Consider the following 22,738-nt stretch of genomic DNA (forward strand, 5'->3'; position numbering starts at 1 on the left):
ACTTTCTGTAGATACTAGTAGCAGCCCCTGTTTGTGACAACCCAAACGTGCCCAGACACTGCCAAATATCCTCTTACGGCCATACGCTCTTATGGCCAAAAGACTGATGAAGGGCAATAACAGTAAGAGGATTACTTCAATATTCAGTAAAATACTGAATTTCTAGAATAGCATATATTTACAAAAATGTTATCCATAAATATCCAAATAAGAATAAAATTAAATTACAAGTCAGAATAAAAGATCTATATGTAGTTTGTAATACACAAGCCCTAACTTTTCCAAAATCAATTTGAAAGGAACAAATATTGTCATCTCTTGTGAGGAAGATGTAGATACAAAATCACACATAAGAGTGATTTTGCCCAAGGTTCAGAACGGAACGGTCTAAAACAATGACAAGCAAGTGGCAAATTATAATTCAAAATTATAAAAAGAGTTATGATTGAAGTTTGCACAGGGTGCCATGTGAACACATAAAAGAGACACCTGATCCAGCAGGAAGTGAGGGTTGAGTCAGGCAAGAGGGAAACAATATCAGGAAGGGCTTCCTTGAGAAAGAACATGCGAACCATATTTTGAAGTATGAGTCGAGATAGCCAGTAAAAAAAGATACGGAACAAGAAGTAAGAAGTCACATTCCAGTAACAAGAAATAGCATGTGTGATGGCCTGGAGACAGTGAAAAACCCCAATGTATTTAGAAAATTGTGAATAATTTAGTATGCCTAGACTGAAGTGGAGAAAGAGGGAGAGTTACACAGTAAATTCTCAGTAAATTATGGTCATTATGATTTTGATTTTGTTTATTTTGTGGGCAGGTGCAGCAAATGAAGGTATTTAAAGTGAAACACATGATCACATTTTATATTCTAGAACAAAAACTGGTAGCAGATGAGAACAAGAATGGAAGGAAACATGCCTAGAAGCAAAGAGACCGTGAATATACTATTTCAGAAGTTACAAAGTGGTTGTTATGCCTGCAAATAGAATTATGGAATCAAATAAAATTTTCTATGGTGGGCCACTGAATGACAAAAAAGTACAACAGTTACATTAAAAAAAAAAAAAAAAAGCAACTTAATTTTGCCAGCATAGGATGCCTAAACCAGCATCTTTCTTTTTTGCTCCTTTAAAGAGAAAGAGATTAGATCTTTAGTCATACAGTACTTAGGATAAATAGGAAGATAAGATTCTCTTTATAAAGTTGCTTTATTTTTTAATTTAAGAAACGTGCTTGCATATATACCTACTCAATAATTCTTCATTCTTAATCTCCACTGATATGGCAGAACCACAGCCATACAATTTTTAGGAGTAATAACTTTTGGCTGCAGAGGTAACATTATGTCACACGTTTAAGGAAACCAAAAGGCAACCAGGAGGCAAAGACCAACCCTCCTGATTCCCAACTCCAAATCCTTAACTAGCTCAGTCAGGGTAAAGACCAGTTTCCTGCCAGGATTTCTCTTTCACAAAATATTCACAGCACTTACGTATTGTTAATTATTTGAAATCTTTCACCCTTCTTAAATGAAAGGTCTTCTGTGGTTCTAGCTTCATAATCATATAAGGCCACAAATATAGTAACACCACCTATGGGAGGAAAAGAAAGATAAGTAAATTATGACAAATTTACAAAAAAAGAGTAAAAAACTTTTGCCAAATGTTCTAAGAAATGATCCACGATGATGAATATACAACTATGTGATGATATTGTGAGCTACTTATTATATATCAAGAATGGAATGATCATATGGTAGGAATGTTTATGTTTGTATGTTGTTATGCTGAACAACAAAAAAAAGACTTTTGCCAGCCAAAAAAGGCTTAATAATAGTATTCTTCCTAGCCCCCAGAATCTATTTTTAGAAGTTGGGGCTTTCGGTAGCTGGAGTTTTCAAGGTAACAAGATCTTTTAAGACATTCCATACAGCAACTGTACTCCACAAATTCTAAAATTCTATAGACCTGCAGAAGCAACTTTAATTTTGATCCATAGTAGCAACAGCTCTGCCTTGAAAAAATAAATTTCAAATGCACTCTTTGGCAGAAAAATCACTAAGGAGTACTATAAACTACTTGTATTGTTCTTCTCAATTACTTAAAAGCAATGGGTGAACAATCTGTCCATAAAACTAGTCATTACCTGTAATAACAAGGGTTTTAGAAAGATTATTTATTATATACTTTATATATGTTTTTCTTAGTGGTATGGCTTATATACGAATTATAAAGTATAAATCCTAAAAATAACTGTCATTTAATGTTATATGCAGATACTTAAAGAGATGAGCACAGTAAACAGACAATTATTTGTGGAAAAAAACAATAGAACAGATGTATATAATATACATATTTCAGTGTTAAAAACTATTTAAGGGAGGGATTCTGGTTAAAGACTCCCTTTACATTCTTAATTTGACAATGTACACATCCTAAAATTCAATTTAATTCCATTGACTTGCCAAATCAATCACTAGCTTTCAATATAGCCACTAAAATTTTCAAAAGAATGGTAGAATAAAAGGCAGGAAGTAAAATTACAAATAGACTAATAAAATGCTGTGAAATGTAGAAGGTAATATAAAGCTGCTGTGTTAAAATATAAAGTTACAGAAAACTAAAGGTAAAAATATAATCATACACAGTGTTATCTCATTTATGTGGTCTTTCTCCTGAGTTCCAAAGTAATAATCATCTGCCTATTTGACATTTCTACTTGAGTGCCTAAAAAGCATTTAAAACTTACTGAGTAGAAAACAAAGTTCTTGATTTTTCTCCACTAACCTGTACTTACCTGAGTCTTCCTTAGCTAAGCAAATGCCACAGCTATCCACATAGTTACTCAAGCCAAGTCCTTTACCAGGACCAACAGTTCTATTTCTATAAAACCTTATTTATCTACTTCTTTACATTTCCACCACTGCACCCTGATCTAAGTCCCTGTCTTCTCTCGCTGGAACTTCTGTGAGTAGTAGTCTTCTCTAGCCTATTTCTATACCTGTTTCCCTATATCCGCTTTCCACACAGTTGCCAGAGTGAGTTTTTTAAAAAGGAAATTTGATCATACAAATCCTGTGCATATAAAACTCTCTAGCAGCTTCTTTTTGGCTTTGAATAAAATCTAAACTTCTTCTCAAAGCCTATGACTCCAGCCAAATTCTTCAATCCCATCCCGTACAATTCTCTCATTATGCCCACACTGGTCTCTTCTCTGGACTTCAAAACTGCCAAGCACATCTATAACCCCTAAACTTTGCAGTTATTATTCCCTCTCCATAGAATGCTCTTTTCCAAGCTCTGCAGCTGGTGAAGTTATTCTCATCAATTAAACCTCAGCTCAAATGATTTCTTCTCAAGGTGGCTTTCCCAGCTAGCTTCTTCATAGCATTTAACAATAAACCATCCTGTTTATTGTTTACTTGTTAGTTGTTATCCAGCTCTCATTATAATATAAGTTCCATTAGGGCAGAAATCTTGCTTGCCTTGTTTCCCATTCTATATCTGGTAAACAAATACTCCATTTGTACTGAATTATTAAAGAATAAATGGAGCATTTTACATAAGTAAATTGCTTTAGGTAACTGAAGAATATCTTTTTATTAAAAATATTTTTATTAAAATAAAACAGCATACAAACACACAACATTCATAACATACAAACATTCCATATATGGTATACAATCATAGCTCACAATATCATCACATAGCTGTGTATTCATCACCATGATCATTTTTTTGGAATATCTGCATCACTCCAGAAAAAGAATAAAAAAGACAAAACTCATACATACCATACCCCTCACCCCTCCCTCTCACTGACCATTTATATTTCCATCGACACAATTAATTTTAACCTTTGATCTCCCTATTATTTGTTTATTTTTATTCACATTTTTTCACTCATCTGTCCACAGCCTAGTTAAAAGGAGCATCAGACATAAGGTTTTCACAATCACACAGTCATATTGTAAAAGTTGTATCATTATACAATCATCTTCAAGAAACAAGGCTATTAGAACACAGTTCTACAGTTCAGGTACTTCCCTCCAGCCACTCCAATACACCATAAATTAAAAGGGGGGTATCTATATAATGAGCAAGAAAAACTTCCAGGATAACTTTTGAAATCTCTCAGCCACTGACATTTTGTCAAATTTCTCTCTTTCCCCTTTTGGTCAAGAAGACTTTCTCAATCCCTTGATGCTGGGTCCCATCTCATCCCGGGATTTCTGTTCCAAGTTGCCAGAGAGGTTTACACCCCCTGGGAGTCATGTCCCACATGGTGGGGAGGGGGGGGGGCAGTGAGTTCACTTGCCTAGTTGGCTTAGAAAGAGAGAGGCTACATCTGAGCAACAAAAGAGGTTCTCTGTGGGTGACTCTTAGGCCTAATTTTAAGTAGGCTTAGCTTATCTTTTGCAGGAATTAGTTTCCTAGGGACCACCCCCAAGATTGATGGCTTGGCCTATTGATTTGATTGTCCCCACTGCTTGCTAGAGTATCAGAAATTCTCCAAATGGGAAAGCTGAACATTGCCCTCTTTCTCCCCATTCCCCCAAGGGCACTTTGCAAATACTTCTTTCTTCACTGTTCAAATTTCTCTGGGATTTATCGGGGCATCACACTAATCTGGACAAACCAAGAAAATCTCATGCGCTATTCAAGATTCCATGTACTTACGGTATTAACTAAACTGACCATACAAGTTAAATTAGGAAATGCACTACCCAAAATAAAAATTTTGCACCAAATAAACATCTCTTCCTTTAGTCTCACACAGAATTTGAAGTTTTAAAACATGGATGACATCATCCTTTACCCAGACTTCTGATATTTCTTAGTCCTATCCAGATCAGCTTCACTGGTGAATATCTTTAAGGATCATTTATTTTAACCATTTAAAATTATTTTTCCAAACATAACATCTGCAAATCATTTAAATTTTATTAATGACTGAGGAATATATCATGGCCATCTATTATTTATGTATTTAGAGTTAGGAATTAAGATTGCAGTTGACTCTTTGGTATCTATTCCCCAAGTGAACAGTCTAATACAATCAATGTATGTCATTTCCCTGGCCATGGACAATTATTGGTCCAGAGATAGGCAGGCTAGAAGGAAAAATTTATAGTCATGCTTAAAGAAGAAATTTCTTTTTTGCATCCTCAGGTTATTAATAAGGACACATTGCTCAATTTGATGTTGGCAGCTGTTTGGCCAACCTTAAGGATAAAGTTGATACTCCAAGGACTGTAGGAGAGAGACAGAAGAAACCTGAGTACTTGATGACATCATGGAACTGCTGTATCAAGAAATCCTGAACTCATCCTATCTTAATTATTTAAGCCAGTTTTGTTTTGTTACCTATGTGGTGAAAGGCATCCTGATCTCGGGCCCTAACACAAAAGAACACTTGCTCTCTCTTTCTTTTTTTTTAAGTTTCTTAATTTACGTTTTTAGAGCATTTCTGTCTCCATGAAAGGCTATAAGCTGTAATTTCTTACTGTTCTTTGAAAAGACAACATAATGTGATACATGGAGTTCTGGATTCTCTTGCTTTTTATCTATGACTGAAAAAAAAGACCCAAAACATTTTAACTCTCTGGGCCTCATGATTAAAAAAAAAAAAAAAAAAATCAGTAGTATCTAATAGAAAAACTGTATTATCATCACTACACTGCCATTTAGTTAAAACTTATTAAGTAACTGCTATAATACTTATATGGTAGCTAGTGCTTTACAATCCAGAGAAGTTGTACAATTCTTGATGGAAGTTTTTTAATTAACATTTTACTGTAGTAACATATATACAACTCAAAATTTCCAGGGTATCTGTTTTTAATCTTTTTATCCCTAGTGCCTGTCACACAGTAGGTGCTCTACAAATACTTGAATGAATTAATGAAACAATTAATGATGTAACCTAGTATATAATAAACTTCAGATTATCAAGCATCTAAGAACAATATACATGTATATGATAAGACTTTAAATTTTATATTAGAAACTCTGATTTTCATATAATTATTTTAAAAGTCCCCTATTATGTTTCTTACAGCAGACAAACCTTATGTACGTATTACCCAAGGCCATGTTCTCAAACTGACAACAGAATTGTTCATTTAAATCTCACCTGTTAAACCAGTAGGATATGAAGTTGGCACCACCGAGAATGAGGAAGATGCTCCTCCAAAAGGTGTCACCCCTGAGGATCCTCCAAATGGTGTTATGGAAAGATTGCTAAAATTAACAGATGTTCCCTTTGTAGACGATGATGGTGACATTGCAGTGTGCTCTGCTCCATAATGGGTGACACTTGTGCTGACAGGTTCTGGAGCGTTTTCAGTTCTATATTTAATGGCTGGACTTTTGTTCTCCTTACTTTTAACGCAGCCCATTATTAAATCTACAAAGGTGATAACGCAAATATTTTGAGAAGCAGTTAATATACAGGATTACTTCAAAAAGATGCAATTCAGAAGTTGACTATAAACAAGGTATTTTCTCCATAAAAAAAGTAACTTTACCAAAACAGTTAGCACAAAATGGAGTCTGTTCCCCTCATTTATCTTTATTCTGATTCTGCTAAACCACCGCTCCAATTTGATCATCTTTGATGACAACATGGCACAGTGTGTTGGGGAAACCATGGGCCTTGAAACCAGAGAGGACTAAATATGAACCCTGACTTCCTACTTACTAGTAGAATAATGTGGAGTATGTTGCTTAACCTATCTGTTATCTCATTTACTTCAAAAATGGGAATAACATTACCCATATCTCAAAAGAGTTACTAGGAGGATTAACTAAAATTTTATTACAACTACTAGATGATATCTGAAACATAGTGGGTACTAACAAATATTCTTCTATCTATGTCAGCACTGCACAACAGAAAGCACAAATGCAAACTGCATATGTAATCTTATTCTTCTAGTAATACCATTAAAAAGGTAAAAGGGTGAGCTTAATTTGAATAATTTATTTTATTTAACCAGATATATCTAAAATAATCACTTCAACATAAAATCAATACAAAAATTATTGATGAGATATTTTATGTTCTTTTTTCTGTACTAAGTCTTAGATAGCCAGTGTGCATTGTACACTTAATGCACAACTCAGTTTGGACTAGCTGTAGTAGTTACATTTGGTTAGTGGCTATCAAGAACAGCATAGGTAACTTGCTTACTTTTTTCTTCCTATCAAGACATACTCTTAATGTTTACCAAATTAAACACTTGTTTACTTTTTTCTTCCTATCAAGACATACTCTTAATGTTTACCAAATTAAACACAAATCTCACTCTAGCATTCAAGACATTCCAAAAATTTGACCCAAACCTATCTTTTCAACTTCATCTCCCACTATTTTCTCTTACACTTATTTTATGCTCTTTAAAAAAAAATTATGTTCCCCAAATATATATGCACTGAGCTTTCCCATTTTCATGATTTCTTCCTCTTATAACTGTTTCTGTCATAACACTGTCCCAACATCTCTACTTGCTAAAATCCTAATGATTCACTGATGATTACCACAAATATCACTCTTTCATTTAGGCTTCCATTTATGTAAAATTGGCAATATCTCCTTTTCCTTAAAACCTGTGATGTACCTTTCAGGAGATTTTTGCATGGGACTCTCCCCTTATTTAAATTTGTATCCGGTTTTTTGTTTATTGTTATAATTCCCACCATACCACATCCCCAAATTATTGTCAGTGCAGTCCTAAAAAGCAAGGACTATGCTTTACAAACCTCTTATCCACTGAACTGCCTACTACTAATGTGATCTGGCATACAGTTGGTTTACTAACACTACAAAATCTGCATTATTCTATTCAATTCCTGGAGAAGCACTAATATAGATTTCATTAATTCACTTAATTTAAAAGTCATTCTTACTTATATAGATTTTTCCAACCTGTGGCATTCAAAAGGAAGTAAGTGATAAGATAATTGCTTCATAAATTCTGAAGACTGATCATTTACAACCTCAGCTAATAGAATGCTAGTTTAAAATATTACATGATTCCCAGCTCACAAACTTCCCTCCAAAATTTAAAAATTTCAACAAATGATACTGCAATAATGGGATAATCACATGGAAAAAGAACAACATGTGATCCCTACCATACAGCATACAAAAATACATATAACTATATATTACAATAGAAACAATCTCAGAAACTCAGAATTGGAAGGCTTTCAGGTGACCATTTGTGATGGTTAGATTCTGGGGTCAATTTAGCCAGGTGATGATACCCAGTTGTCTGGCCAGGCAAGCATTGGCCTGTCATTGCAAGGATATTTTGTGGCTGGTTGATAAACCAGAAGGTTGGTTTACTAAATCATCAGTCAGTTGATTATATCTGTGGCTGATTATATCTACAACCAATTAAGGCCGTTTCTCCCACAAATTAGACAATCTAATCTGTTGAATTTAATTCAATAGTTGAAGACTTTTAAGGGAGAAGAGAGAATTTTCATTCCTTCTTCAGCCAATGAGCCACTCCTGTCATTGAGACCCTTCACTGGAGTCGCCAGCCTCAAAGCCTACCCTACAGATTTGGGACTTGCATTCCTATGGTTGCATGAGACACGCTTATAAATTTTATATTTACAGATATCTCCTGTTGGTTCTGTTTCTCTAGAGAACTCTAATACACCATCTTAAATGGGTACATACTAAAAATATGGTATCTAAATGTAAGCACTGAAAATGACTGGAACTGGAAATTTTAATATATACTAAAACACTATGAGGGAATATAAACCAAATATGCAAAAGGAAACTGCTTCTAAAAGTAGAAGGAACTAAGTCATTATATAATCTTGGATTGTAAAAAGTCTTTTAACGCACAATGTAAAAGTAGAACACTAAAAGGAAAGGACTAATAGATACATAATATAACTCCCATAGGAAGTGCATGAGTGAGGACAAAAGCTCTTAAGTGAAGTTCAAGACATGACAAATAGGAAAATACTTTGTACCTGCCCATGTTCTTTCTCTCTCCATACACATATAATGTACATATATGAAAACTGGTTGACATTCTTAATATAAACGGCTCTTACACATGAAAAAAAAAAAGACAGTCTTAAAGAAAAATACAAAAAAATCCAATGAAGAGGCAATTCACAAAAAATATATAAAAGGTCAATAAACATCTGCATTTATTCAATTTTCCCAGTCTTCCAATACATGCAAATTAAAACAAGGTACTCTTTTTTGTATATCAGATTGGTAGATTTTGATTCAATACATAAGGCTGAAAGGTGAATTTTAGCCAATAAACAATAATATACATACACACAAAATATGTTAAATTATAAAAAAATTAAAAATTAGTAGGATTTAAGAATAGTAATTTCCAAAGTCCAAATATTAAGAAAACATTATTAAAAATTATATAAATTAGACTTTGAAAGAATAAAAATTGTACGAAGGAGAAATAAAAAGAGAAAATGTCAACAATTGTGCTAATTTATTTAAAATTTGATAGCAGGCTGAGAAATACGTTGATTTACAACAGAGCTTAATATAATTATCCAGTCCCTACCCCACCATTTCCAATGCAACCTTAATTCCTTGTCCTCATTTTGTTCAACCAGAAACTGTACTAAGGTCGTCTTCTTCCTACAAAATACCACTCCTAGCTTCAACCTCTTCTTCAAATGTTGTGCCTTGTTTTCTCATCCTACCAGTCTTCCATCACTACTCCTAACCCATCCTCAGGTATTTTCCTAATCTATAGTCTGTGGCCCAACATCCACCCACTTATGTGCTTTCCAATACCTCCAAGGTATAACCATCATTTCAGTCCAGCTCCACTAGCACCCCAGTATCAAAACACAGGAACCATCACTTTTTGCCTATCTCCTTCAGAAACAATATAAATGTATGATGTGATTACATTTTTAAGTAATCTTCTGTACAGTATAAATTAAACAGATTTTTATGGGTTATCTTACAAACATTAAGATCATTTGAAATATATATATAGGAAAGCCTCTTCCAAGTTCTGAACTATTGGCTTACAGATGTATATTTATTAACATAATATAGTATTACACACTGTAAAGGAATGGAGGATGGCAGGAAATACCCCTTTTCTTCAAAAAGGTCAGAAACAGGTAGAGGAAACAAATACTCAACAATATTATAATATGAAAAATGCTAGAGTGGATGTATGAAAAATACTATGGGAATACAGCAGAAGTCATTAGCTCTGCCTTGAGTGCTTAGGGAAGAAAGTTTTACAAAGGAAGTGGCATCTGAACTGGGTGTTGAAGAGTTGGAGGTTTAGGAAAGAGGGAAAAAGATACTCCAGAAAGAATGAACAGTGTGGAGAATGGCTCAAATGCTGAAAAAGCGTGGTGTAGTTGGGGATCAGAAATTTTCAGTGTGGTAGCAGTATAAGGGATAGATGGCTAGGGGTAAGGGAGAATTTGTAAAGAACATTATTTGCTATGCAACAGTTTTAAACTTTTTCTAGGCAGCATTGGGGAATTTCTCAAGGAGTTCTTAAAAGAAGACTAGCAGAAGATACCAGTTTTAGAATAGCAATGTGGTGGCAGAAAGATAAATTATAGATTGAAAAAGAAGAAAAAATGGTAGCAGAAAGACAAATTATATAATTACTGGAATATCCCAAGTAAGAAAGGACAAGAACAAGAACAGCGAGGCCAGCAGTGAGGGGGAAATGAGAGATACATAGCAGTAGAATAAACAAGTTAAGTGATCAATAAGGTATGGGGAGAGGAGATGAAGAGAAAGGAATCATTTATTCACTTCACAGGATTTACTGAGCACTTTTAAAAGTAGATACTACTAGGATTCTTTGTGGAAGAAAAGGAAATGTCCTCATATAGATTGTGGTAGTGAAGGCATGGCTATGTGATTATACTGGGAACCACTGATTTTTTACTTTGGTTGGATGGTATGTGTGAATACAACTGCCTAAAAATAAATAAAAAATAAAGTAGAAACTATGTGTTTGTACAGGGTTTGACAGCAAGTTTCTAGTCTGAACTGAGTGAAAAGTATGGCCATTAGCTGAGGTACACGAGGAGAGAAACAGGTTTTTATGGACCAGTGAGTTCAGTTTCAGAAAATAGTTTTAAGTGCTGTGGGCAACATGTTGAGAAACCTAGTAGGGGACTGGGAATCTAAAACTCAGGAAAAAGTGAAAACCAGAGGCATAGTAAACAAACATATTTTCTGAGTTTAACAAAACTTTTTGGAGATAATAAAACTCACCCAAGGCACAGATGTGGAGGAAAGTGAAAATCTTAATTCAGTGTAAAAGGACACCTACATACTAGGGATGTTCAAGGAAAAAAATTAGAAAGCAGCAATTAGAGTTGGCAGTACTTCCACAAATATAAACACATGGTTGGAAAAGATACCCAAACTTCAAGAGAGTGGTGTGGATGGGGAAAGAGTTTCAACCATATCTAAAACGAACAAATAGCAAAAATGTTAATGTGTTAAATGTAGGTAGTAAATAAGGTTGTTCTTTTTGCTTGAAGTGTTTTATTATTTCACAGATTTTTACATGTTTACTGTATATGCCAGTTTTAGTTTGGTTCTCCGTAACCTGTACCTGAAAAGATCTTAATACATCACTGAAATCACATGACAATGGTTAATATAAAATTCTTTTCAACACATCAGGATTCAATAGCTTAACAAAAATGATCCCAAACCTCCCTCAAGGTATTTACGGAAATCTAAGATATCCTTGAAATTGTGGCATTCATAACCTACAAAATCTTAATGGCGACTTGAAGCATACTGATACTTATGTATACCAGTATATATCTGTGGTAGTTAAGTTGGGGTGTCAACTTGGCCTGGTGATGATGCCTAGTTCTGTTACTGTGGGCTTGAATCATTAGCATGTAAAACTCATCTATGGCTCATTACACCTGCAGTCGGCTAAGGGGAGTGCCTTCCGCATTAAGTGATGTTTAATTTAATTTACTGGAGGCTTAAAAGAGAGGGCTCAACACAGCACAGCCCAAGGAGCTCAGCATACCTCATCTGAGCACTCGCAGCCCAGCCTAGACGTTTGGAGATTCAGAAAGGAATTGCCCTGGGGAAAGTTGTTGGAACCCAAAAGTCAGGAGAGAAGGCCAGCAGAGATCGCCCTGTGCCTTCCCGTGTAAGAGAGAACCACAGATGAAAGTTAGCTGCCTTTCCTCTGAAGAACTATTAAGTTTATAACTAAATTAAAATCCCTTTTTATTATAAGCCAATCCATCTCCAGTGTATTGCATTCTGGCAGCTTTTGCAGACTAAAATAATATCATACAGATATTTGCTTGAGTATAATGTACATGACATGAATATGTACAAAAAAAATAAGGATTTACCTCTCAATTTGAATATTACTGCTATTCTAAATATGATTTAAATTTTTTTCTGAGTAATATGAACTTATTTAAAAATAAAATTACAAAACCACTTCTATTAAGACACCATTAAAAAATTCTTAAAATGTTCTTTAAAAAAACTACTTTGAGGTATAATTTAGACACAATAAAATGCATCCATTTTAAGTGCACAGTTCAATGAGTTTTGGCAAATGTATATAAATGTATATCTAACACTGTTATCACAATACAGAATATTTCAAATCACCCCAAAAGGTCAGTCAATCCCCAACTCCAACCCTAGGCAACCACTGATGTGGTATAACAGAGTTATACAATATGTAGTCTTTTGTATATGACTTGTTTCACTATGCAGAACATATCTGAGATACTTCCATGTTGATATACATATTAGGACTTCGTTGGTTTTCATTTTAGAATTCCCTTATATGAATATACCATATTTTGTTTATCCATTCACTTGGTGATGGATTTTGGGTTGATCCAAACTGAGTATATTATAAATAAAGCTGCTATAAACATTCCTGTACAACTCTTTGGGTCCCACCCTATCCATCCCACCAGTTAATATCTAGGAATGGCATTTCTTGGTCATATAAAGTTAAACATGCCCTTACTATAAAAAACTGCCAAACTCTTTCCATCTTGCCTGTACTACTTTGCATCCCCACCAGCAATGAATACAAATTCCAGTTGCTCCAAATTCTCAACAACGCTTTAAGTTTTTCTTAACCCTCTCAGAAATCCATACATTTACTTGGGTCTGGATATGATAAAATACTCTGAATAGCTATCTTTCATTTTTGTTCTATCTAGTAAGCTTTGGCAATTGAAGTCTACTGATACCATAATGTAGCTAACAAACTGTATCTTGCTATGTTGAGGCCTCACAAATTTAGAAACGAGTATGATAAAAATCATAAGAACTAAAATTAACCAGATTTCTAATTCACTGACATAAATAACAGTAAGAACCTGGATAGCTTCCAAACATCTTCATCACTATTTAATTTGACAAAATCTATCAAGAACATTTCAACCACCAATCTTTCCTCTAGGTACATTATCATTTCCATGCATAGGTTAGATTCAATGGCAACCTAAGATGGCATAAATACTAAGACACCATGAGTGTGTAGTGGTTTTAGCTTACAATTCTCTATGACTAAACTTCCTAATGACCAAACATCTAACACTGAGTATCTGTTCATGTGTTTATTTGCCACTCATATCTACTTTGGCGAAATGTCTGTTAATATTAATTTTTTAATTGGGTTGTTTGTCTTCTTTCTGTTACATTCTGGACACAAGAATACTTGCTACTACAATAGTCACTATTAGGTGCCTCTAGATTCTGGAGTCAAGTACTTTGTCAGGTTGTCTTTGCATTTTCCTAATTGAATCTTTGGACTTTTTTTTTTTTAATTTTGATGAAATCTAATTTAGCAACTCTTAACTTTACAGTTTGTGCCTCATGTATCCTAAGAATTCTTTGTCAGAATATTTTTTCCTCTGTTAAACTTCATAGTTTTTAGCTCCTACATTCAGGCCTATAAGTTATTTTAAGTTAATCTTTGTATATACTATGAAGTCAGGTCTGAGGTTCAAGATTTTAAAAATGGATATCCTGTTGTTCCATCACCATTTGTTGAATATACTATCCTATTCTCATTGGATTATGCTGGCATTTTTGTCAAAAATTAATCAGTTATGTATAGGTCTAATTCTGCACTCTATTCTGTTTCATTGTTGTGTATGTCTATGCTTAGGTTGATTATCCGCTGTCTTGACTATAGCCTCAGGGTAAGTCTTGAAATTGACAGTGTAATTCCTTCAATTTTTTTCATCTTCTTCAGAATAGCTTTAGATACTCTAGGGCAGAGATTAACAATTTTTTTCTGTAAAGGGCCAGATAGTAAATATTTTAAGTTTTATGGGCTGTGTGGTCTCTGTAGCAATTATTCAACTTTGCTGCTGCAGCTCAAAAGCAGTCACAGACAATACACAAATGAATAAGTGTGGCAGAGTTCCAAAAGCACTATGTACAAAAACAGGTCGTAGGCCAGATTTGTCCTGAGAACCACAGTTTGCTGAACCCTATACTAGGATCTTTGAATTTCCATGCAAATTCTAGAATCAGATTGTCAATATCTACAAAAATGCTTGCTGGGATTATACTGATTCTGTACATCAATTTGGGGAGAACTAATATCTTAAAAATACTGGTCTCCGGATCCATGAACATGGTATGTCACTTCACTTATTTAGGACTTTAAAATTCTCTCAGCAATGTTTTGTAGTTTTCAGTATACAGGTCTAACCAAATTTTTGTTAAAAGTAAGACTTCATATTTGTAAACTGACCTTGTATCTTGTGATCTCGCTTAATTCACTTATTAGTTCTAGTAGCTTTTCTGTAAGTTCAGTAGGGTTTCTCTATGCAAGATTGTGTCAAATAAACACTGTTTTAAGTCTTCCTTTCTAATCTATTTGCTTTTTTCCCCTTCCCTGATTGTGCTGGCTAATACGCAATTACACTGCTGAATAAAATGATGAGAGAAAACATCTCTGCCTTGCTCCTGATCTTAGGAGGAGAGCATTCTGTTCTACCAACATTATGCGTGATATTAGCTGAAGTGTTTTTTGTAGCTGACCTTCATCTGGGAGGAAAATTTCTTTCTGTTCCCTGTTTGCTGAGAGGTGTTTTTTTTTTTTTTTTTTTTTTTTTTTTTTGTCAAATGCTTTGTTGCATTTACTTAGATGATCAGATGGATTTTCTCCTTTATTCAGTTTGATTTTTGCTGTTGCTTTTTCTTGTCTTCTTTCTACTTACTTTGAGTTTAATTATTCTCTTTTTTTCTTCTTTCAAGTTTCTTAGGTAGAAACTTTTACATCATTTTAGACTTTTATCCTGTTTTGATAAATTTTCCTCCAAGCACATCATAGCCACATTCTTCAAATTTTGATATATTTATTTTCATTATAATTCACCTCAATATGTTCTAATTTCCTTTGTGATTTCTCCTCTAACCTTTGGGTTATTTAGAAGTGTGTTATTTAAATTCCAAATATTTCCCAAATATTTTTGTTATTGACTAGTGTATTAGTTTTCTATAATTGCTTTAATAAATTACCACATATTTGGTAGCTTAAAACAACACAAATTTATTATCTGTAGGTCAGAAGTCTGAAACAGGTCTCACCAGGCTAAAATAAAAGTGTCACCAGGGCTGCATTTCCTAGAGAAAGACCTGTTTTCTTGCTCATTTAGTGTTGGCAGAATCCGATTCCATGAGTTTGTAAGACTGAGGTCTGTTTTCTCACTGGCTGTCAGCTAGGGGGTCACCTTTAACTCTCAGAGGCCTGTCTACAGTCCTTGCACAAAGCCTTTTACATTTTAATACCAACAAGAGGGCACTGAATTCTTCTCAGGCTATCATCTCTCCAACTTCCTGTTTCATCTTTCTCTTCTGATTTTAAGGATTGGGTTTTCCAGATAACATAGGATAATCTTGTTTTTTCAGGTTTCTTAACCTTGACCATATCTTCAAAATTCCTTATCCCATGTGAGATAAGACTTTTTCAGAGGTTCTGGGGATTAGGGTATAGACATCTTTAGAGGGCCATTTTTCTTATTACAATTTGTAATTTGAGAAAATTCAATTTTGATCATATTCTGTATGATTTCATTCCCTTAAAAATTGAGACTTTTTTTTTTACAAGATATGATTTATTCAATCAAGACACATATGGTAAGTATATTAGTCAAGGTCCTCTAGGAAACAGAATCAACAGGAGAGATCTGTAAATATGAGATTTTACAAAAGTGTCTCATGCAATTGTGGGGATGGATGAGTCCAAAGTTCACAGGAAAGACTGTGGGACAGTTCCAATAAAGGTCTTCAATGAATCCCCCTGGAGAGAATGGCTGGCTGAAGCAGAGAGAGATTTTCTCTTTTGACCTCTCCTTTAAAGCCTTCAAATGACTAGATTAAATGTCAATGATGCAGAAGACACTTCCCTTAGCCAAGTGCAGATGTAATCAGCCATGGATGCAATCAATGTGATTTAATAAGCCAGCTTTCTGGCTATGAAATGTCCTTACAGTAACAGGCTAGTGCTTGCTGGACCAGACAACTGGGCATGATCATCTGGCCAAGTCGACACATGATCCTAACCATAACAGTAAATGTTTTGGGCTGCCAAATTCTTGTTTCCTGGCTGCCAAACTAAATGCCATATAATAGGTTATCTTAAACAACAGGAATTTATTGGCTCACATTTTTGAGTCCAGGAAAATTTCAAAATCAAGGCATTAATTAAGACAAAATTTTCTTGTGGGAGACTGGCATTCTGGGGTTGGCTGCCAGTGACCCTTGGTCTTTGGCTTTTCTGTCACATAGCAATGGACAAAGAGGACTCTCCTGGCTTCAAATAGAGACTTTTAAAGGGATCAGATATGATCTATCTATCTTGGAGAATGTTCCATGTGTACTTGAAAAGAACATGTATTTCTGTTGCTAACTGGGCAGAGTTCTATAAATGTTAATTTGGTCACATAGGTTAATGGTGTGGTTTAAGTGTTCAATTTACTTCTTATTTTTATCTATTTGTTCTATCATACTGAAAGAATATTTGAAATCTTGAAACATAACTGTAGATTTGTCTATTTTTCCTTTCAGTTCTATTAGTTTTTGCTTCATATATTTTAAAGCTCTATAATTCAGTGTATATATATATTTGGATCATTGCCTCCTTCGTGAATTGATCCCTATATCACTATGCAATGTTCCTCTTTCTCCCTGGTGCTATTTTTTGTACTAAAGTTTATCTTGTCTTGAAATTAGTGTAGCCATTGCAATGGTTTATTACAGTGTGTACATAGTATGTTTTCCCCATTCTTTCATTTTTAACCTATTTCTTTATGTTTAAGATGGTTTTCACCAGATAGCATATAGTTGACACTACTTTTTTAAAAATCCATTTACCAATCTCTATTTTTCTACTAAATGTTCATGTCATTTATAAAGTTGGGTTTAAATTTGCCATTTTCCTATTTATTTTCAATGTCTTATTTAAAAATGAGAAAAAAAAGTCTTTAATATTTACCCACTGTACTGGATTGAAACTATTATGTATCCCAAAAAAGCCATGTTTTAGACCTGATCCAATCTTGTGGGACCAGACCTATTGTTTGGGGTGGAAACCTTGATTGGATTGTTCCCATGGAAACTGATCCACCCAATTGTGGAGATGTGACTGATTAGATGGAGATGTGACTCCAGCCATTCAAGATGGGTCTTGATTAGTTTACAGGAGTCCTTTAAAGGGGGAAACTTTTTGGAGGACGCTTAGATGCTTGGAGTGCCCACAGAGAGAGAAGATGCAGATGAGACCCAGACATCTGCAGATGCAGAAAGAAAAGATGCCCCTAGAAGCTGTTTAAAACCAGAAACCAAAGACCCCAGAAGATGCCAGCCACATGCCTTCCCAGCTGACAGTAGTGTTCTGGACCCATCAGCCTTTGTTGAATCAAGGCAGCTTTCCCTGGATGCCTTAGTTTGGATGTTTTTATAGTTTTAAAATTGTAAACTTGTAACTTACTAAATTCCCTTTTTAAGAGCAGTTCCATCTCCAGTAAACTGCATTCTGTCAGCATTTAAAAACTATAACAACCACTATTTACTATTTTCAGTGCTCTTTGTTTCTTTGGACAAATCCAAGTTTTTATTTGTTCTTTTTCGTGTGCCTGAATAACTTTCTTTAACATTTTTGTACTTCAGATATACTCATGGATTTTCTCAACATCTGCTGGGGGGAAATAATTTCAACTTTATTTCTGAAATATATTTCTGTTGTATATAGATTCTAAGCTGACAGTTTTTGTCTTTCACTATTTGAAAGATTTCATTCCATTGTCTTCTGACATGCATGGTTTTTGATGAGAAATTTGCTGCCTGTACATAACCTTTCATTTTGGCTGCTTTTAAAATAGACTTTTCTTATTATCATTGTTTTTCAGGAATTTATTATGTGTGTTGGTGTACTTCCCTTTGTGTTTATCTTGCTTGGGATTCACTGAGTTTCTTTATCTGTGGGTTTATAGTTTTCATCAACTTTCGGCAAATACTTCCTCAAATTTTTTCTATACTCCCTTTTTTCCTGAAATTTGAATTTCATGCTTGTTTGATTTTGCCTCATTGGTCCTTTTGTTTTAGGGATAATTTAGCACCTGTAACCCCATTAAGGTCCATCTCCCCCTTGGGGGTTTCTACAAAATGTCCTGAGTGATCAACAAATATTTTCCCCTCCAACTAGTAAGAACTAAAATGTCTCCCAGCCTCTGTGACCTTTGGGGACCATCATTTCACATCTCCCTGACCACTCTTTGCCTGGCTTTATAAAGTTTCACTCTGCAAATAACTGCATTCCAGAATTCAGCAAAAACTCAGAGACTCTGTATTAGTTTCCTAGGGCTGCTATAAAAGAATAGCAAAAACTGGGTAACTTAAAACAAACAAACGCTTTGTTTCACAGTTCTGGAGGCTAGAACTCTGAAATCAAGGTCTCAGTAGGGCCACATTTGCTCTGAAGGCTGTGGGAAAAGACAATTCCTTGCTTCTTCCTAGCTGCTGGCAGTTAACAGCAATCCTTAGCATTCCTTAGCTTGTGGCAGCAAGACTCTGATCTTTGCCTCCATCTTCCCTCTGGGTCTGTCTTGTGTCCTAATTTCCTTCTCCTTATAAGGACAATAGTCACATTGGATTAGGGCCAATCCTAATCAAGCATGAAAGCATTTTAACTAATTATATCTACAAAGACTTTATTTCCAAATAAGGTCACATTTCCAAGACTGGGGATTAGGATTCTCAATATATAAAGATATATTGATGACCTAATCTCTGGTATTTGTGAATTGAGGGCATGCTCAATTAGGGTGGACCCTAATCCAATGACAGGTGTCCAAAGGGGAAGAGACACAGACACAAGAGAACAGCATGTGAAAATGGAGACACTCAGAAGAAGGCCATGTGAATATGGAGGCAGAGATTGGATTTGTACTGCCACAAGCCAAGGAGTGCCTGCGGCCACCAGTGTCTAGGAAAAGGCAAGGCAGGATATTTCTTCCCTACAACCTTCAGAGGGAAGGTTTTTTTCCGAGGGAATATGACTGTGCTGACACCTTGATTTCGGACTTCTTGTCTCCACAACTTTGAAAGAACATATTTCTATTGTTTTAAGCCACCCAATTTGTGGTGATACATTATAGAAGCTCTAGGGAAATTATAATATAGACTTCAACATATCCTTTTTGGGGAGACACAATTCAATTCACAACAGACTCTCATGTAGACTTTTAACATTTTTTAATTCTCCTGCATAATGTCCTTCTCCTTGGAATTTTTTTTTCCCCTGGAACTTTGCTTTGTAACTTTCAGACCCATGAATTCTGCCTCAGACCATGAATTCTGATCTCTCTCTTCAGTTTACCGAGACTATTATCCTTTGCTGAAGATTCCTGTTTTGCTCTGCAATTTGAATGTACCTCCAGGAAGAAAGCTAAGATGACTGTAGAGCGCTCCTTATTTGCTTTCCTTCTTTCAGGGATCACAGTCCTGCACAACTATAGTCCAATATCTGAAAGCAACTATCTCATAAGTTTTGTCCAGTTTTTTTGTTTTTTGTTTATAGTGGGGGTGGTAATCCTTGAAGGCTGCTTAAAATATTCTTAAAAGTTAATACCTAAAAAAAATTCATTCTTTGGTTTTAAAATCATTCAACTTCAGAAAATATTAATTTATAAAATAAAATTCTCTTTCAGTTTATATGACATGAAAAGAATTTATTTCTTAATAATGACAGCCTTCAAATAAATTAACATTTAAGCATTTTATTGGAATCTGTTAATGTATTATACAGGAGGCATTTTTCTTTTGCCCAATTTCAAGAAAGAAAACATTTTTAGACTACATCATTTTTTAATGTACCTGCTTGGCATATCTACATTTTAAAACAGTTTAATTTTAAGTCAGCTCATTTTGATCGAAGAAAGGGTTTTACTGTAAAGATAAAAATGGTAATAAGGAAGACACAAGCGTCTCATATGAAAGTCAGGAACTACAGAACAGTTTGATCACATAGATTAATCCCAAAAGGGTGTTCAAGTTTGAATGCAAGTCTAGTACTACAAGATAACCACTGCTTAACTCCTTACCATAAAACGTATTCAACATCTCTTTCTACAGTGCTGATGCTTTTAACCAAATGCTTCTTCACTCTCTACTGGTATAGTTATTTCCTACCTTATAGGAAATACTTTTGCTTATTTATACTTTTGATTCATTTGTGGTCCACTTTATGTTCCCTCAATCTCCCATAGTCACTGTTCCTCTCATCCATTTTGAGTTTGCCTTTGGATGAACAAGAGTATAAGCAAAAGACAATAAATTACTATCTAACTGCTCTAACCTGCTGGTCAGTTTATGGTTTGGGAGTTAGGTACTCATCCCATGGTCCCCCTAGGAGACTGTGGACATCACAAGGCGCCCTGAGGAGTGGTCTGTTCAGCATAAGCTCCTCTTACATTGGGTCTCCTGCACTGGCCTTGCTTTAATAGCTAGTTGGAGATATGTATTTCAGCAAAAAAGTAAAAGCTTTTCAACCTGAAACAAATTTCACCATTAGCTTTTTTTTCTTTAATGGAGATGAAGTTAGAGATGCGGAAGAATAATGTTTAATAATAATGTAGCCCCACCAAGTCACAAGTCATCGCCAGAGGAAATACTCAAGTTAATACATGGAAAGTTTTACCTTAATTTATCATCATACTTGAACTACTTTCTCATTATCCCTGGATAATGGACAAGATCATGATTATCTAAAAAGCAGAAACTAAAATGGCCCTTTTCCTCTTTCTTAAATGCACTCCTCCACCCCCCAGGAAATGCCCAATTGCTTATAATGGTTAATTTATATTATATCAATTTACACAATTAAAAACCCACCTGTCTATATCTCCAGAATTTAGTACTTCTATCCACTCTCACTGTTAGCCTAGTGTAAGTCACCATCATCTCTCACTTGAATTACTGCAATAGCCTGAATGGTTTCCCTGTTCCTGCCCTTGTACTCCTTACCACCTTTTCTCAAAGCATCAAAGTTTTACCTTTTTTTTTTTTTTTTGCATGGGCAGGCACCAGGAAACAAACCCGAGCCTCTAGCATGGTAGGCAAGAATTCTGCCACTGAGCCACCATCACACCGCTCCAAAGTTACACTTTTAATGCATAAATCGGTATCTATCAGTCCTTTACTCTATCAGTCCAAAAGTTTCCCATTGCATGCAGAGTAAAGGCCAGAGTTCTTATAATGGCCTTACAGGTCCTCTGTGTAGGCCTCTTGCCTCTCTGGATTCATATCCTAGCACTGTGCCCTTGCTTGCCTTATTTCTTCTACGCTGGCCTTATTGCTATCCTTGAGACAGGCCAAGCATATTGCCATCTCAGGTCACTGCACATTCTTTGTAGTTCCCCCACCTTCTTTAGTTCTTTTTACAAATGTCATCTTCTCAATGAGACCTCTGGTAACTCCATATAAAGTAACACTACAACATTCCCCTTTACTCTGCTTTATATTTCTCCATAGAATTTATCACTTTTCAAAGCATCATGATTGAGAGTACAGACTGGGTTTTTTGTTTGTTTGCTTTCTTTGTAAACTTTTTTTTAATGTTAACTATAACAGATACAAAGAAAAGAAAGAAAAAGCAATACCTTTCAAAGTACACTTCAACAAGTTGTTGCAAAATAGATTTCAGAGTTTGTTATGGGTTACCATTCTACTTTTTCAGATTTTTTCCTTCTAGCTGCCTCAAAACACCGGAGGCTAGAAGAAATATTCTTTCTTTTTTTGTGAAAAATAACAAATACAAAAAAATCAATAAATTTCAAAGCACAGCACAACAATCAGTTGCGGAACAGATTTCAGAGTTTGGTATGGGCTACAATTCCACCATTTTAGGTTTTTACTTCTAGCTGCTCTAAAATACTGGAGACTAAAAAAAAAATCAATATAATAATTCAGCAATCGTATTTGTTTGTTAAACCTTACCTTCTCCACCATTACCCTTTGATATTTCTCCCATTCTTTAGGGGTATCTGGGCTATGGCCATTCTAACATTTTCATGTTGGAAAGGGGCTGCCAATAATACAGGATATCAGGATGGAACTAGTTGATGTTCTGGAGAGGCTAGCCCCTCTGCATTTCAGGACCTATTTGGTCCAGGGACCCATCTGAAAGTTTGTAGTTTTCTGCCATGTTACCCTAGTG

The 22,738-nt window shown here is 35.0% G+C and overlaps 1 protein-coding gene across 3 annotated transcripts in view; it reads right to left on the bottom strand.

Annotated features, from left to right (window-relative positions):
* The window catches only part of YES1 (YES proto-oncogene 1, Src family tyrosine kinase), a 100,668-nt gene that overhangs the window by 49,784 nt on the left and 28,146 nt on the right, over positions 1-22,738 (bottom strand). For all 3 annotated transcript variants that reach the window (XM_077135860.1, XM_077135861.1, XM_077135862.1), the window contains exons 2-3: positions 6,139-6,411; positions 1,496-1,595 (exon numbers count right to left, since the gene is read on the bottom strand). In XM_077135860.1, coding sequence (XP_076991975.1) covers positions 1,496-1,595; positions 6,139-6,403 — 365 coding nt within the window. In that variant the 5' untranslated portion in view covers positions 6,404-6,411. The remainder of the gene's footprint in view (positions 1-1,495; positions 1,596-6,138; positions 6,412-22,738) is intronic.

This window comes from Tamandua tetradactyla, chromosome 18 (genome assembly GCF_023851605.1).
Source record: "Tamandua tetradactyla isolate mTamTet1 chromosome 18, mTamTet1.pri, whole genome shotgun sequence".
NCBI lineage: Eukaryota > Metazoa > Chordata > Mammalia > Pilosa > Myrmecophagidae > Tamandua > Tamandua tetradactyla.